The sequence below is a fragment of the Triplophysa rosa genome, linkage group LG19, assembly GCF_024868665.1.
Source record: "Triplophysa rosa linkage group LG19, Trosa_1v2, whole genome shotgun sequence".
NCBI classification, from domain to species: Eukaryota; Metazoa; Chordata; class Actinopteri; order Cypriniformes; family Nemacheilidae; genus Triplophysa; species Triplophysa rosa.
In genome coordinates this window covers 11,925,153-11,942,394 of record NC_079908.1, presented here as the reverse complement: position 1 = coordinate 11,942,394, position 17,242 = coordinate 11,925,153, and the positions used below count along the sequence as shown (strand labels likewise).

Sequence of the window (17,242 nt, the reverse complement as noted above, 5' to 3'; positions counted from 1 at the left end):
TGTGAAAATCTAAAGAGCTTTCTGTGGCTATTTTGAATACCTTATATATCAACTTGTGGTGAAGGAATCTGTGAATCCAGTAAATACACATATCAGTAAAAAACAGGAAAGACACCATGCTGAAAATCAGCCCTGGCCAACCTGGAAAACAAGCAAAAATAGTTTGAGATAATGTCCATAGCAACTATCTTATCCAAAGCACATCTGACAACCTGAATCACTGGGGTATTCTACAATTAAGTGGTGTCTGTTTCTTTTATGTTTCAATCATTTTGAATGTGTCTTATCTGTCTTTGTTCATTAAATTCAAGCCAGTGATTTCTGCATCACTTAATTGTCTATGAATAACTGCAGTTATTCATAAGACAGAAAGATTTATACACAAAGCTCACACTTAGATTTATTTCCTTGAATGTCAATCAAAGTTAATTTTGTTTACTTACCAAGTGGCGACTCGTCGACGTTGTCATATAGTTTGCTGTACCCTCTGACCTCAGTGAAAAACAACGCTACTGTAGGTATACTAATCCAGGGCAAAGACCACAATGCATACTTTATTTCTCGCTGTACCTGATTCTGTGGACAAAAATATAACAAAAACATATTATTATACTTCTACTATCCTAAACATGGGGAATAAGAAACAGAAGGTGGTTGAATGGATGAACAAACCTCCAAAAATTGAGGGTGTTGCATTAATTTATGGTCAAAAATGAAAAAGTAGCTCAAAGCACCCAGGCCTAGATACAAGATAGCAGCCCCCAGGTTAGTGGCCACCATCAAACCGATGATCTGTCGCAGAGGCTCGTCCTCAGGCCATGATGAGGGATACACATATGGAGTGAAGAAGTAATAGTCTGCAACATTTAGCACAAGGTCCATCTTTGACCCTGAAAGGGGAAAATACTATATTATTTTCAATAAAATTACTGATAATTTATTTGTGTATCTGTTGATAACAACGTTGTATCCAAAACAATCATGCATGTAAAGTACTTTCAAACAGGAAAAGTAATTCCTAAAATATGAACTTACAAGAATGTAGCTGTTAAGTAAATAATTAACTTACAAAACCTAATACTACACAGAGAAATACAGAGGACACAACTAACGTTATGCAGTTTCTACAATACTGGTCCGTGTACCCAATAAATTCAATTCAATAACACCACAAAAATAAAATATACATAATTAATTTAAAATATGTTTGACTGTTGACAACAAATGATCATGTTTAAATGTAGTATATGTAGGATATATCAGCTCACCTGTAAAGGTGTCGATGAAAACAAGGCAACGCAGGAACTACAGAAGGTTTAACTCTCTCTCTGGTTGGCCCGGCCAGCTGCACTCGCTGTTGAAATCATTTGTTACGCAACGCGCGACGCAGCCAATAGCGGATCACGTCCACACGGCGCGAGCCGTTTCTCAACATCTGATTGGACAGTTGCGAGATCTGGTCATGGCGTTACAGATCCTCACAACATTTATAGAAAAATATAAACATTTAGTTCTATCGGTCTACTTAAACCGAGTTGACTATATTTTGAATCCATGAAATTGTGTGGTAAATATTTAAATGTGTGCATTTTGCAGAAAGGAACCCATGGATTTGGAGTGTCGTCATCAAAACGCGACATAAAAACAAACAGCATTGTTGGGTTGGGCGCAGGACTGTAGGGTGTGTATTATTTTAGTTCACGGAAACGCTATAAAACAGAATGTTTTATTTGTCATTTGCAGACGTATTTCAGTAATGTTGATCTATTAATTGTTCATGAAAGGGTTGAACAACATGGACAGTGAGGTGCAGAGAGACGGAAGAGTTCTCGATCTCACAGATGATGCCTGGAGAGAGGATAGATTGCCATATGAGGATGTGACTATCCCACTGGTAAATTAAGCTAATGTAACGGTTAGTTTTTGATAAATTACTGCGCATTGACGTGTTTTATCGGATGGCGCGGTATTTACAGGCACGTTTGGCTTTTGAGCACCGCATGCACTGCAGTCTGTTGTGTATGAGGTTCGTTTGAAGCACACGGATTAACCAAAAAATCATTTTGTGTTCATTTTCTTCTTACCTAGAGTGAACTTCCAGAAGCAGAACAAGACAACGGGGGATCTACCGAGTCAGTCAAAGAGCAAGAGATGAAGTGGTCGGACCTCGCCCTACAAAGTTTACATGAAAACACCCCAAACATTGGCACATAAATTGAGACGTCAAGTCCATCCATTTACAATAATGATCATATAGCTCTGTTATATGGGTCACGGATTCACTTTTTATAAGCAAGTCATATATGTTGCTGAGTTTCTGTACTTGTGTAGGTGCACTTCTGTTATTTTGCCCTAAAAACCAACAAAATGTGGATTTATATGCTATATCTAGCTATTTTGTTTTCAAATGAATGGTAGTAGCTCATTAGGCATATTGTTAGCATACAACTTGCGTTATCACAGCTGACAAAAACAGTGACCAATACTTTAGACGAGTTATCCTGAAGCATTGTGTTGTACCTCAAGCACACAGTGAATATGTCGTGTATTGTGAGCACACAAGGGTTGTGATGTGCAATTTTGATTACACTATGGTTAGGATTGTGAAAATTAGATGCATGTCTGATATTTAAATTACTGGATGGAGTTCACATGTGAAACGGCTTATAATGATGGTTGTATAAACAATAAAGACGGGAATCAATGAATCAGTTTGCTCAGGCTAGGCTGAATTTTATTTGGGTTTAAAGGTGACACTGAGATGTTCCAAATGCTATCACAAATATATATTTGAATCATGGCATCTCTGATCATACTGGTATTTTGGTAGTAGCCAACATATGTATACAAGATTTAGTTAGGTGGCTCCTTAAATGTGTAGAGGTTGTTGGATTATAATGTACCATATATATGTATAATATGGATGGTACATCATTTATAATATACCATCTATATTTATGGATGGAAATTAACATATACATATATAGTATATTTTTAGGCACTCTTTAAAAAAGCTGTAGTTGTACTATTTTAAATATGTTGTAACATGGAAATATTGCTAATTTAAGTTGTTTCACTTGTTAGCTACACCTCGAAACAATGTATGTAATCAAAATGTGCATTCAACATTGAGTGTCATTCTGACTAAAGGGAAATGCTTTACAAAGAGGTTGTATTTGCTAACATTAGTTAATGCATGCGTTACCTAATGTACAAAACTTCCACAGCATTTATTAATCTTAATGTTAATTTCAGGATTTACTAATACATTTTTAAAAACAAAAGTTGTATCTTTGTTAACATTTGTCATGTCAAAAGCACATCAACAATTAGTATTAACATAGATCAATAAATGCTGGAAAGCTTTAGTAAATGCATTGGCTAACATGACCCAATGTTAACAAATACAACCCTATTGTAAAGGGTTACTGACTAAAGACATCAGACTGCAGGTTCATACAAGCTTCATTAAATTAGATTATAAGGCATTTATGCTAAAGGTCTCCGTTAAGGAAGGGAGGGCAAATGGAGAATCTGCTATAAGATATCAGTTTGGTCACATAAAACATGTTACATGAGTGCCTTTATTTCTCCGCACTAGCCACCCAATCATTTCTTTTCACAGTCTAAAGAACAAACAAAAACAAGAAACTACGGCAGATTATTGTCAACGTGCCGGCAATGAAAATGAACTTCATAAGACTTGGCAAAACACACACAAAAAACAGATATTAGGGAATCAATCACATACAAATGATACCACCCAGAGTTTGGATCATTTGAATACTTAAAACACAAATTTATAAGCATTGTTATAAAATATTAATTATTATCTGACAGAACGGGAACATGCAATGACTTGTCAAAACAACAACAAATTAAAACATGGGTCCCTTTTTCATAGAAAGTCTTTTAAATAATTAAAATGATGGTATCTCCATCTCAGAGATTCTTGTTGTGGGAAATGTGCTGTCTTTGACACTGTAAAAAGTGTGAAATTTGTGAAATAGTAGTAAGTTTATGGAGTATTCAGGTGGTTCATATTAAAAAATAGTCGAAGCAAAGTGTCTATGAGAAATTTAGTAATGGAGCTAGTTAAATATAGGTTAAGTAAGGTGCAAGTCTAAAATCAGTCAGAAACATTGTAAATCACTAAATGTATCAAAAACTCTGTTAACAACACGTTTCTCTTTCTCTTGAACAGGGAGAGAAATGTGTCTAAGCCACATCACATTGGCACTCTCACCTTCAGTCGTTCAACATTCGCTCCACAATCCTCATTGTTTGGTCCCTCCAACAATAAAGAGCAAAGTAAAATCTTGTCAGTCTGTGTCAAGTTCTCAAACAAATAAACGTATCCAGTTGCTTGGGATTAAACCTTATTATGTAATAGTAATGGCACAGACATGAAAAATGCACATTTTGGGCCCCCAACCTGAAGGCAGAAGATTATTTGTACCGCCTAGTTGTGTACACGGTGTGTAAAAGGTAGGAAGGATGACTTCAACAGCGTTTCCTTTCCACGGTTACTGTTACGTCCATAAAGTACACAATATACAGTATATCAAGGTACACAGAACTGTTCTGTAAAAGATAGATTACATGCATTTCTAAAATGCAAACCTTTACGCCCCGATTATACCCCAACCCAGACCTATTCCAAATAATACAACAGAACAAAAGATTCCCTTCATAACCAGTAGTGTTTTTCTTTTTCCAGATATACGTAACTTCTGGTTCTGATTTATGTACCGTTTATCAATATCACATATCTACAGTATATGACAAGTTACAACTTCATGTCACAATGTGGCTGTTTAAACAACTGATGAAATATGGTACATTCAGTTCAGTAAAAAGTCTTTTTGTAGATTAAAAAACAGAATGTAAACAGTCAGAAGGCAGTCCACTGTCCTGCAGAGGCTGCTGCATTTTAATTGAAATATTATTGACAGTTTCTGTCCACAATCCATCTGTCTGCTCATTCAGCAATAATTTCTGCCTCGGGCCTCTGTGCTGAAAGCTCAGCTTGAATAAAAGCGCCCTGTCCCAAGGCAGTGGAGTATGCCCTGTTACTCTGTGGAGTTGAGAAAGCGGGGCTGTGGTAGGTGTTGGATCCACCAAGATGTGCTACTGAACTTTGGGACTGAGGTACTGGGTGGTAATCATCCAGGTTGTCGTAGTGTGACTGTAAAGTAATGGTGCCACTGCTTTCTCTTTGCGCCTGTGATTGACGTGTGTAGGATCCACTGTGGTCTCTATCCGAGCTCTCTGGCAAATGAGAGGGAAGACTGGACGGGTTATAATGCGGTCGCTCTCTTACGCTATGAGATCTTTCGGGTTTGGGTGGAGGTGTTGGCTTCACGGGAGCAGCTTGTTCATCTTCGCTCACCGCGCTGGTGGCTTTAACCCTGCATAAGTGCCGATCTAAATCAGGTCTGTCATATCGAGGCTGAGCGATCCTGCTATCCGGCTCAAACTTTGGATCAAGATGGCCACCCTCCGGTAAGTGCTGCATGCTTCGCGGTGGAAGCTGAGATTGATGTGAATGGATGGACGAGTAGGTCCTGGAGCTGCCCTGTTTGGCGGTTTTCTCCCCCATTCCATTTCCCTGGCAGTGCTTTTCCGTTTCCATATACATGAGCACATCTGGATCTGATATTAGGTGCCTGGGAGCATGCTGAGACCCAGAAGCTACGTTGTATCTGCCGTCCTTTACCTCAGTGGCCATCAACACCGCTTTACCAGGATCGGATTTGCTGCGCATGTGTAACGTATCAAATCCGCTTATATCCATCGGTAAGTAGTGCCCCACGTTGTCATATTGAGACATAACGGAACCCTTCACCTTCTGTCTCGCTCGGCTTTCTCTGCGAATGGAGTGCACGCGAAGCCTCTCTGCTTCCTCCGGGTCCCATGCAAAGTAAACGCCCCCCTTTGAACCACCGTAAGGAGGCATGTCCCTGCTAACAAAACTGTGCTCCTTTAAAGGAACAAAATGACGCGAAAGGTAGTTATACCCTCCAGACTTCCCTCCAGACCGGCTAATGAGAGGTGCCGTGTCCCGACCGCTGAAAGAATGGACGTGCCGTAAGCGGATCGTACCATAATGGTCCACATCGTAGTACGGGGCTTCCAAAGGGTGAGAGCCCGAGTAGGGGCTGTAACGGTACTGAACTCTTCCATTCTCAAAATAAGGCTGCAGTTGTGTGACGTGATAGTCAGTTTGAGAAGACGGTTGGTGAGACTTGCAATGGTAGATTGGGCGCTGGTAGTAAAAAAGCTCATCATCTGGTGGAACCTCTGTTCTGTTAACTGGCATTGAGCGGATAGCGGTGGGCGGCACGTGGAGGGAGTGAACTCTGCGGATGGTTGGGTATACAGTAGGTCCATCTACAGGGCTGTAGGCGTGGCTGTGATGCATTGAGCTTGAAGAAATGCATTCACCCCTTGGTAGGCCACGAGATTTGATGGACTGGTGGTAAGACCGTGGTCCAATTGTATTGTATCGGCCATCCCCGTGACCCCTGTAGGTAATCTGTGGCTCTGATTTAGACACATAGGAAATATGCGGCGGAACACTTTCTGGACGGTAATGGTAAGGCATTGAGGACGGACCTGCTGGGGTTACCCGCTGATGGTAATACGCCTCTGCTGTGGGCTCCGGTAGGGCCGCCTCTCCTTTCGAGTGGTAAATATAACCCGACTGATGAGTGGAAGACCTGCGATGAGGTGGATGAAATTGTGGGGGAGTTTCCTCCACTGAGCCTCTCATGGATGTCTCTGATAAGACATTGTGAAAGTTGGCTGGGTTTGCAGCTTCAGTGTGGCAGAGAGCAGCCGTTGCTAGTTTGCTTTCAATTGTGCGAACAGGGGGTGCTGGAGGTGTCACTCCTGGAGTGTGATGTTGAGGAGCAATATCTGCTTTGGGATGGACAGGCTTTATGGCTTCCCATGGTTTTTCCACCGTGTCAATAGGTGTAGCCGGGGTGGGTGCAACTCGAGCGTTGGGCTGTGATTTGGGTTGAGACTGAGGCTGTGCTTGTGACTGAGTCTGAACTTGAGGTTGAGAGCGAAATGTTGAATGAGGTTGAGTCTTTAGTTGAGGCTGAGGCTGGAGAATTGCGACTGGTTGATCTGGTGCCTTTGTGGGTTTTGTTGGAAGGACATTTTCTGCCATATGGACCTAAAATTGAGCAGAAATAAATGTTATTGTCTTACTTTTTTTTCTTTGGTGTGCACGTGTAATGTGCAGTAATCTCAGTACTTTTACAAGGATAGTTGACCCAAAAACAGAAATTCTGCCATCATTTATTCACCCTCATAGCGATAAAACCTGTATGACTTTCTTGCTTCTGTGGAACACAAAAGACGACATTTTGAGAAATGCTTCGGTGATTATACAATGGAAGTCAATGGGGGGGTCAGTGTTGTTTGGTTACCAACAATTCTTCAAAATACCTTTTAGTTATACAGGTTTGGAATGACATGAGAGTGCGTAAATGAAGGATTTTCATTTTTGTGTGAACTGTCCCTTTAACAGTTACTAGTTTCCACAAACAGAAATGACACAAATCGCCATATTATTCTACGCTTGCACAAATAGGGACAAATGTAAATAAAGCAATGGCACACAGCAAGCCAATGTATTTCCTATTTTTTTCAACTATCTTTAGTGGTGCTTCCAATGGAACAACACTACTGATCACCATGTTTTCCTACTGTAAACGCTCCCAAGCTCTAGCTGGCTGTCGGTCAGACAGCACCCAGGTGTGAATATACAAACTCTACATTGATGAAGGCCTGGATCATGAATATTATGTGACATATTTTTAATGAAAGTCAGACACTTGATAGTTATTTTCTACAATGATGAAGGCTTAAGGCCAGGTATATTACCTACGTCATGTGACTGGACACTCCAATCAGGTTGCTAAGGGACATCAACATGCTAATTAGTATTCATTAGCTAAGCTATTGTAATGTTACATCCTCATAGTAGGATTCAGAATTTTAACACCAATTTGAGTCTGTACTACAGTAATTGTGACTTAGCAGCAAAGTTATCATTCAAACATGCATTTGATAATGTGGTACTGCTCACCTCAGAGCTTGGTTGTTGAATAAAAGTATCCTTGTTGATGGTTGGTGTGGTGGCTGTGGCTTTGGTTGTGCTCACGGGTGTCTGGCCCACAGCTGGCTGCTGCCTTTCTGGACTTTTCTGTGTTTCAGAAACTTGAGAAGGTTGACTTGAAGGTACACTACTCTGTCCTGGTGTCACCGATGACACAACATCCCGGCTGCTACAGGAAGTGCTTGGTGGGATTCCGCTATCTTTGCTAAGATGCAGACTGTCTGAGCGAGTTAGTTTTTCAGTCAAGGTAGAAGGTGCTGAAGACGCAGGTTCTGAAATCTTTGATGCCTCCACAGCAGCTTCTTCCAGAGATGGTTGAGACCGCAGAGGTTGAGGAGCAGACGGCCAGTCCAGTGTCTCCGATAACTCCTGCGTCCTAAGAGGAGAGACCGGTGTTGGGGGTCCAGAGGGTCGCCTCTGAGAGAGAATGGTGGCCTGCTGAGCAGATTCAGCGAGAGCTAGTGCAAGCATGCGGGCAGCGTTCTTTGGTGGGGGAGGGGGAGGGAGCAGGGATACGGAGCTGACTGGGACGGTGCCCATTGGTGAGTCCAGAACTACAGCTCCTACGGATGAACAAAACAGAGGGAACTGAAAACAAGGAGAAGGCAAGATGATCTTCACAAGCAGGAACGAGAGGGAAATGTTAAATGTGCTCGATCTACAGACTGTGGACAGAATTCTCTACATTTAGGGCACTCGTGCAGTGTTACTGGCTAAAGCTTTGTAAACTAAACCTGAAAAATCAAAAATTACCTTAATATATTGAAACCTGGGATATCAAGGGTCAAGCATTCAAAAAAGAAATTAAGATAGCATACTCCTGTTTTAGTTACGCTTACCTGGCTGCTCCTGACAGCAGGTGGCCTGTGGCGGCTGTGCACGTTCAATGCTTGATATGTCTTTATTCTCCTTACTCTCAAAGGTAGCAGCTTTAAAGAGAAGCTCCTGTTGAATGGCTTCACTCAGGGGCAGATCAGTGGTTCTTGAAAGAGAGCTCAAATTGGCTGGCGAGTCGAGTGGAGATGAAGGGGACGAGGCCTGAAGCGCAGCGCTCTCCGGCCCCATCCTTATCATGGAGGCAGACGATTCGAAGATGCTCAAAGGTGTCAAAACAGTTGACTTCTCACTGATCTCAACGGACTGAACTGCAATTTTCTCTGATGCAGAGGGCAGTTTATTAGTATCCTCTAAGGCCGGTCTGTGTTCTGGAGACTGAGAATGGCTCGTAACCTTTGCTCTGATTGGTGAGACGGGCTCGGAGCCACTGGCACTACCCGGGCTTCGCTTCAGACTGCCCGCATCTGTGTCAAGCGAGAAAATGGACGTCTCTGCCAGAGGAAGGCTACACTGGAAAGACATAGGGTCAAAGTCTAGAGATGCCATGCCAATGTCAGGGGGGCTCAGGTCCACATCATCAGCAGAGCGTGGGGGAGAAATGAGAGCAGGCACACAGATTGGACCATCGTCTCCGTCGCTCTCTCCTTGACCCAGGTTGTCGTAAGAGTTACAGTGCTGTCTGCTATCTAGCAGGTCCCCGTTAAAAGAAGCAGACAGGGCGTCACTGCTGGAACGAGGTCTGCGTGGTCTGTACACTGTAGACTCACCTGTGTAATAGGAGAAGCAGAAACATTAGCATAACCTAATGTTGATTTACAATTTAACTAGTGCTGTCAATCGATTAAAAAAATTAATCGGATTAATCACACATTTTCTGTGATTAATCACGATTAATCACACATAACAATAATATTTTAAAATATACTTTTACATTTGAATAATTTCACATTTAATCTTCAAATTGATGTAGAAACAACATATTTCTTTAACAGCGTCATTTTATGAATGAAAGAAAATATTTTGATATTAGTACTGTAACTGATGTCTCTATTAAATTGATTATTTTAACATTAATTATAGCCATTCAACAATATAATTGAGAGCTATCATGAAATATACAGAAATTGAAGGAAGTTCTCAAACACTTTACAGTCTTTAATGCTAATTATAAATTAAATGCAGAAGAATTCTCATTAAAGCTACAAAATCACTTTGATTTCTTCTTTTATTTTGTTCTTTGATTAACATTAGTGACAGGAGTCACAGCAGCACGTTTAAGAGCGTGGCCCCTTTAAGAGCTGTCTCAGTACACAGATCTGACCGTCACCACACTCCCATTTTCACAACTCTTTGCATTCATTTAAGATTTTATTTTACACTTTGAAGTCTTGCTTAAGAAAATGCTAGACAAAACGGGCTTTCTGACATAATCTTGTATGGTTTTATCCATTCAAGCACGAAAGAGAACTTAACACGGATGTGACACGGTCTGACAGAGATTCACCGACGCAGCCTTCAGCCCATGACTGTTTACACCAGACTGGACCTCGCGTTGCCTTTTGCCGCGTCCCACAGTTTAACAGGGGTGTCCAAAGTCAGTCCTGGAGGGCCGGTGTCCTGCAAAGTTTAGCTTCAACCCTAATCAAACACACCTGAACAGCTAATCAAGGTCTCACAAAGCAGACTAGAAACTTCCAAACAGGTGTGTTGAGCCAAGTTGGAGCTAAACTCTGCAGGACAGTGGCCCTCCAGGACCGACATTGGACACCCCTGGTTTAGAAGCTGTCTATCTTCATTGAACGGGTCAAAGCAACTGTTTAAAATCACGCTTAAGTGGTTTAAAAGCCCGTACACGAATAAGAGCGTGATTACATAATGTAACGCTAGACAAAAAATGTCAAAACAAACGGATGCTGCGTTAAATATTTTTCACGCGTTAATTTGAAAAAATTAATCGCATGCGTTAACGTTGACAGCCCTAAATTTAACTCATATTTCTAATGGCGATTACACACATCCTGGGTATACAGCACGGAAGTCAATTTAAGCTGTTTCTAGCTGATGCTACAGATGGCTTAGTTACCATTTTGATTTAAATGTGATCGCCCTCTCCTCAGGGAAATTAGATTATAACAATAAACTCTGTAATAATTCCTTAATGGCCTGCTCCCTATAACTATTTAAAAATACATGGCCATTATCACAGGGAATACTCAGTATAGTATCCCTGTAATGGCTTTATTGAATGTATAAAGCCACAGCAGATGACACACGTCTGCTGTTCCAGCTATGCTCTTGTGCCGCTCACAGACTGCAGATGCATGATGTGTGAAACATACAAGTCTCCATGTACAATGTTACCTTCAACATTATGTAAAGAGGTGAGAGACTCCTCGCTTTTGGCCGACCGAAGAGTAGCAGTGTCTCCTCTTCCTCCTGAGAGGTGGCAATGAAGTAAGAAGTGAATGGATTCACATGTACATCATATATTGAGACAGGAAATAATTCTTCTCAACCTATACATGACAACACTCACCAGCCAAAGCCATTGCCTTAAGTTCGTTCGGTTCACTGGGGTTACGGTGGAGTTTGCGTTTAGACATCGAGGAAGACTTGCCCAGATTAAAAAATGACCGCCAACTGCCAACCGGAGACTTTTTTGACTTTATGGGTTGCCTTTTCCTAAAAACAAATGTTACTAGGTATAAAATACATCTTTTACGGGAATAACAGGCACACATAGTCGATTTCTTTGTTATGATGGCCACAACGCAACACAAAGATATAAAGGTTCAAAAGCTAGCTGTATACCTCTCCGTGGGGAACTCAATGACTGTGTGGAATTTTCCTTGTAAGGCTGCCGGCCCCTCTCCTACTTCAATGTACTTGCTGTCTGCAGTGATGGGGGAATTGATCTGGGCCTGAGTACGTGCCTGCGCCTCTTCTAGTGTCAGCAGCTTCGTGGATGAGGAGGGTACCAGCAACGATTTAGGACGAGACAACGAATTGTGTCCTAAGGCGAAACAATTAGTAAAAAAAAAGAGATAAAGACATATAGCAATTAGAATATAGTTTAGACATAAAATAGAAACCCAAATGTGAAACTGCTTTGGGTTCATTATGAATACCTGTTCCCTCTCGTATGAGTGAGCTCAGTTTGGGGCTGAAGAGAACATCCACATTGTTGAGGATAAACTCTACCACAACAGATTGTATCCGCACCTCCATGAACGCTGCAGTGCCACTGAAGCAAGCCGATTCTATTTGTTTTGACCTTATAAAAGGCAAATATGAGTTAAGAATGCTCAGCTTTTTGTAGTCATCATGTTATGAAAATCCACAATTACATGCTTTTCTACATTACGTTTATATTTGCATCTCAAAAAATACATGGGAAATTGCTGAATATAGATTTTTTTTAAAGTTTCCATGCAGTTGCTTTTCAGTAGCTCAAATATTCTGCATGCATATCATTTATAAATATATCAGCAAAACACTGTGGATAAAGGTTTTAGATTGAGTATAACATGTTACACAACATGACAATTTTCAAAACATACCAATAATAAGCACATTACAACATGCAAGTATCTTACCTCAGTAGGTTGGGGGCCCAAACAATGGCCAAATTCTTTGTATGCATGTTTGTTACATAGCTGAAAGTGGCCAAGTGTGACAGATGTCTCATAAGAAACTCTAGGGTCCTTAAAACAGAGGCATAAAACCCGAATGTTAAACAACCAATCCATTAATACTGAATGCTGTCTAAATTTAGCATACTGGATTAGATTTATGAGGCAACTCCAAATAAATGGTGTTATAATAACCGCCTCCATTTACCTAAATCATGTATACTCTTGAACTACTTTTGTAATTACTTGGTGTTCTCAATACAAAAAAATCATTAACAAGGCAGCAATGTTTGAAAAATTAGGTCATGTTGATCAGAGAACAGACTGCAGAGGGCGCTGTAGTCCTATACAAACCTGTAATGTGGAGGCGGCAGCTGCTGAATGACATCATGTATTTTGATCAGCCTCTCCTCATCTGTGGCTGCTGACACGGCCTCCTAAAAAAAGGAAAACACAGTGTAAATAAGGTTCACTGAATCCACAACAGTACCAAAAAACATAAATACTCCTAAACTCAGCCGAGCAAAATGGGTGAATGTCCACACTGTGTTACAGAGTGGAGATAAACACACGATAAGTCCATCCTCACTGCCTCCATAGCAACCTGAAAACATCTGTGCTTTTTACTCCGGTTGTTTTCTCCCGTATTGACTTTCCTCTTGAAATGCTGTAAATGTCAGTGTTTTATTTGCATGCAGCTGAAGTGCTTGTGAAGTAAGCAGCGCTCTAAGACACAGCAATTAATTTTGCATACTCATTAAAAGCAATCAATAGAATGAATTTGAGATAAGACACCCACACACAGTCACAATAAGAACTACAACTGAAAAGGTTTTGATATTATAAGTATGGGCACGCTGTTCTAATATAATAGCTGCTCTCACCTATTATATTAGAGTTTGCGTACCTCAGAAAAGGCTTTTTGCCTTTGTGGATTTAATGCTTACCGAGAATTTCTCATACAGCTGGTAGGTGAGAAGCGGGTTGGGAAGCTCTCGAAAGTAAAGCTTGCACAGGGAGCCCACACAGTGTATGTCCTGGATGTAAACATCTTTTGTCAGATCTGGGATCTGCTCAGAGTCAAATTCGTGCCTAAATAGAGAAAGAGACATAATGACAGTGAATTTAAATTTCTAACTATTTCAATCCCTAATGAAGAACCATGTGGTTGACCAAAAAGGTATTAGTTCCTGTTGCCATTATCTATAAGAAACTACATAAAAATTGCATGTCAGCAATAGAAATGCACACAAAAATTGTGTTTTATATCAAATACTTTTAATATACATTATATTGGACCTGGCACAATGAAGAGGTATGGTTTCTGTAAATTGGCCAACACTGATCAAAAATTGACCTGCACATATCGCTGCTGTCCTTCCGAAACCTCAAATGTCCAAATTCACTGTTTTTCAGAAAAAGGGAAAAACACTGTACTTATTAAATGATTGACAAGCACTTTTTAATACTATTTATTGGTTAGATGTTTGCTAAACCCAGTGACGCACATAAAGGGTAACTTATAATAATGATTTACGGCAAAAAATAAAAAAATATGGAGATACAAAATTTCAGCAGGACAACAGCGATATATTGGTGTCACTAAAGAATTGGATTGTCATGCCATACAAATTGTTCTCCGTTTTCAAAACTTTTATCATTAAGATAACTTTCCCAGGATACAGCATAAACCCCATCTAATCTCTCCTCCGGTCCACTCATTTCCTCCAGTATCTGAAATAATACTATTTCTAATAGGAATGTGTGCAATTAGAATCAGCTTTATATTCAGTCACTTCATTCCGAGTTTGATAAATCCCTATCTCTACTTGTAATTAGGAAAGTGGGTTTCTGTCCTACCGCAGCTTCTGAATGTTGGACGCGATCCCGGAGAGACGGTACATTCCATCAACCACTCCATGCTTCTCAATGAACTCAGTGCAACTCTTGAGTACCTGTGGGACTAGAGGTTTAGACAAAACGTTACTGGAGCATCCTTTTTGGCACGTAACGTGTGAGATTTGTCAAAATGCCAGTGAAATAGAATGCCAGATTCTTTGTGCAGCCAAACTTCATGATATTAATAACTGCAGCGGCATAACACAAAGAAAAGGCTACTGGACCTGATCATCAGATTAAAAATTCACACATGAGAGAGAAAGGCTCTCCAGAGCTTATTGGTTCACAGTTGCTCTAGATATACTCCTGCTCTCCAACTTGACATTGCAATAGTTCACTCAGAGGAATCTTGGTCAGAGATATGCAGACGACCCTGGTTAGTCTTCCGTCTTGACAAACGTTATTCCGTCGATGAGTGAGTCCCAGAATCCCTCAGAGGCAGCAGTTCAGCTACATTCCTTACATAGCAACTTAAAGCACAAAATCCTCCAGAAATGCAAAAAACTTTCTCTCGGAGCTCTCTTGGGTGGTATGACCAAAATCTTACATTCATATTACTGAAATTGTATAGACTGAAATTGTATCATCTTAACAACATAAACAAACGTTACTGCGCATGTGCACTTTTGTGACCCCACCTTAACTTCCGGTACACATTCACAAACAATAAGAGTGCCTGTAGATTATTTCTGATAACAATCAAAAGAAACCGAGAAGAACCGTTACTTGGCTAAACTTGTCTGTCCAATATTTTGAATTTACACTCCGATACCAAGCTCAACCGCTAGATGTCAATCTACCATACAGTTTGTTTAAATGCGACCAAACTGCAGGATTTTTTATATTAAATTTTAAGATTTTAATATTAAAATAATTTAATATTATTATTTTAGTTATATTATTAGTCACTAGCCAAACACAAACCGGAAGTTAACTGGGGGTCAGGTGCGCGCGCGTCCGATGAAAAGGTCTATACATAAAAATATATTGGAAATTCAACTGAAGTATTTTATTCCATACGACTTCATCTTTTTGCTCTCACAGGTAAATAAAGAATTATTGCCCATTTCATGCAGTACGACCAGTATAGTAAATATTCTATACTCTATACTTTATAAATATTCTATATATAAAATTCTACCACTTAATATATTTGAAAAGTTTAATTCCACAATGAGAACTCCGTTTAAAAAATTTTCAAAAATCATGTTTTTTTTATTGTGCATTCAAATTAATATCAATCAAACTGCAGTTGGTTTGATATGATTTAAGCCATAATAACAAAAAAATAATACAGCTAGCTAACACAATAAAAAACGATAAAACATGATTTTTGAAATGTTTTAAAAAGGAGTTATCTCCTTTTGGAAACAAACTCTTCTTTTGTACAATATATACCTAGTCCTATATGAAACCAAATGAATAGCAGAAAAAAAATCTGATTCTTTTTTATTTAGCCAAATATAAGAGTATAGCAAAAGCTGTGCAGGTTAATCTGAAAAGCACTCATCTACACAACTCTCCCCACTGGGCGACCTTCTGTAGCTTTTCCGTTTAAGCTGAGTAATGTCTGGTTTGTGAATGGTATCACTGCTTTGCTTCTGAGAGAAAAGGAATGCGTGGAGTTTTAATAAAAGCTACAATTTGTTTATCCCCCTCTAACTGTAATGGTCGCGCAGTCGCACCAAGTTGTGTGGATCCCGTTTGAAAAGGACAAGGCTCGGATTGTAAGGGCAGGCAATAGCTCAGGGAGGATTTGGAGTCAAAGAAATGCAGCAAGTGTTGAAGGCTGCCTGGGAGCTTTGAATCAATAGGAAAGAAATCTCCAGACACGGCCCCCTAACCATTCCTCCCTGACCTTCACACCCCTTTAAGCCAATCGGTTGCTGTTGGCAACCAACCCAGGCAGGCGCATCCAAGGGTGATATTCCAGGGGAGGGGGTCTGATGTGCTTTCCAGGCCACCCACACAGCGGTAAAGGCAATCACAGAGGCTGGTGTTAAGATAAACCACCTGTAGCATTGACAATAGGGCTGCAACTAACGATTATTTTAATTGTCGACTAATCTAACGATTATTTTTTCAATTAGTTGACTAATCTAACGATTTTTTTATCTAATAAAGATTTTTTGGATTAATCCTTTGGCAAACTTTGCAAATAAACAATAAGTTCTAGTATTTTCTTACATTATAAAGCAAATCATACTTTTTACTCCACTACATTTTATAAATAAATATTGTTGTTTTAACATTTTAATCCGTGTTTACATCAAAATCACCATCTTCTTTTAATTAAGTAGTTTTAATTTTAAAAGTAAAAAAATACTAATTTTTTATGTACTTAAGTACTGTATTAAAGGTAAAAAAAATGTTTTATTGCACTTATGCTTTTTGTTGTCCTTATGTTGTTCCAATTGCTTCCATTGTTTCCCTCATCTGTAGGTCGCTTTGGATAAAAGCGTCTGCTAAATGAATAAATGTAAATGTAAAAACATTAAAAAATGTGTATATGAAATACTAGAGCATGATATATGCTCTGTATTTTTTTCCTCAAAGTAATATCCGACTCTATTTTCCGTCTCATAATATAATTGAGTAAAAGTAAAATACTACTATCTGACTCTGTTTATTGTACAAAACTATCACCGTATAAAAGACTCTTTGCAGAGTGGCGTTAAAGCGAGCACGTGCACCCAGAACTCAGAATGATGCGCTTAATGCATTCGCTTCATTATTTACA

The 17,242-nt window shown here is 39.8% G+C and overlaps 3 protein-coding genes across 5 annotated transcripts in view; 1 reads left to right on the top strand and 2 right to left on the bottom strand.

Annotated features, from left to right (window-relative positions):
• Window positions 1–1,352, bottom strand: part of sc5d (sterol-C5-desaturase) — a 3,839-nt gene extending 2,487 nt beyond the window's left edge. Inside the window, exons 1-4 of the mRNA XM_057360407.1 lie at window positions 1,269–1,352; window positions 673–890; window positions 444–576; window positions 41–141 (exon numbers count right to left, since the gene is read on the bottom strand). Coding sequence (XP_057216390.1) covers window positions 41–141; window positions 444–576; window positions 673–882 — 444 coding nt within the window. The 5' untranslated portion in view covers window positions 883–890; window positions 1,269–1,352. The remainder of the gene's footprint in view (window positions 1–40; window positions 142–443; window positions 577–672; window positions 891–1,268) is intronic.
• Window positions 1,353–1,549: 197 nt separating this feature from the next.
• Window positions 1,550–2,712, top strand: anapc13 (anaphase promoting complex subunit 13). 2 transcript variants are annotated; one of them, XM_057360409.1, is made up of 3 exons: window positions 1,550–1,681; window positions 1,785–1,894; window positions 2,089–2,712. In XM_057360409.1, exons 2-3 carry the CDS (start codon window positions 1,796–1,798, stop codon window positions 2,212–2,214), a joined length of 225 nt encoding a protein of 74 aa, XP_057216392.1. In that variant the 5' UTR covers window positions 1,550–1,681; window positions 1,785–1,795; the 3' UTR covers window positions 2,215–2,712. The 2 variants fall into 2 exon arrangements, with proteins under 2 accessions (XP_057216392.1, XP_057216391.1); XM_057360408.1 differs by lacking the exon at window positions 1,550–1,681 and having other exon boundaries at window positions 1,688–1,894.
• A 56-nt stretch (window positions 2,713–2,768) lies between these two features.
• Window positions 2,769–15,634, bottom strand: LOC130570205 (rho GTPase-activating protein 32-like). Of its 2 annotated transcripts, XM_057360392.1 has the most exons (12): window positions 14,464–15,634; window positions 13,551–13,695; window positions 12,958–13,040; window positions 12,568–12,675; window positions 12,100–12,245; window positions 11,783–11,984; window positions 11,508–11,653; window positions 11,333–11,407; window positions 8,974–9,738; window positions 8,105–8,697; window positions 7,904–7,933; window positions 2,769–7,186 (listed from the first exon to the last, which is right to left on the bottom strand). In XM_057360392.1, exons 1-12 carry the CDS (start codon window positions 14,505–14,507, stop codon window positions 4,982–4,984), a joined length of 4,542 nt encoding a protein of 1,513 aa, XP_057216375.1. In that variant the 5' UTR covers window positions 14,508–15,634; the 3' UTR covers window positions 2,769–4,981. The 2 variants fall into 2 exon arrangements, with proteins under 2 accessions (XP_057216375.1, XP_057216376.1); XM_057360393.1 differs by lacking the exon at window positions 7,904–7,933 and having other exon boundaries at window positions 14,464–15,633.
• Between the last annotated feature and the right edge of the window lie 1,608 nt (window positions 15,635–17,242).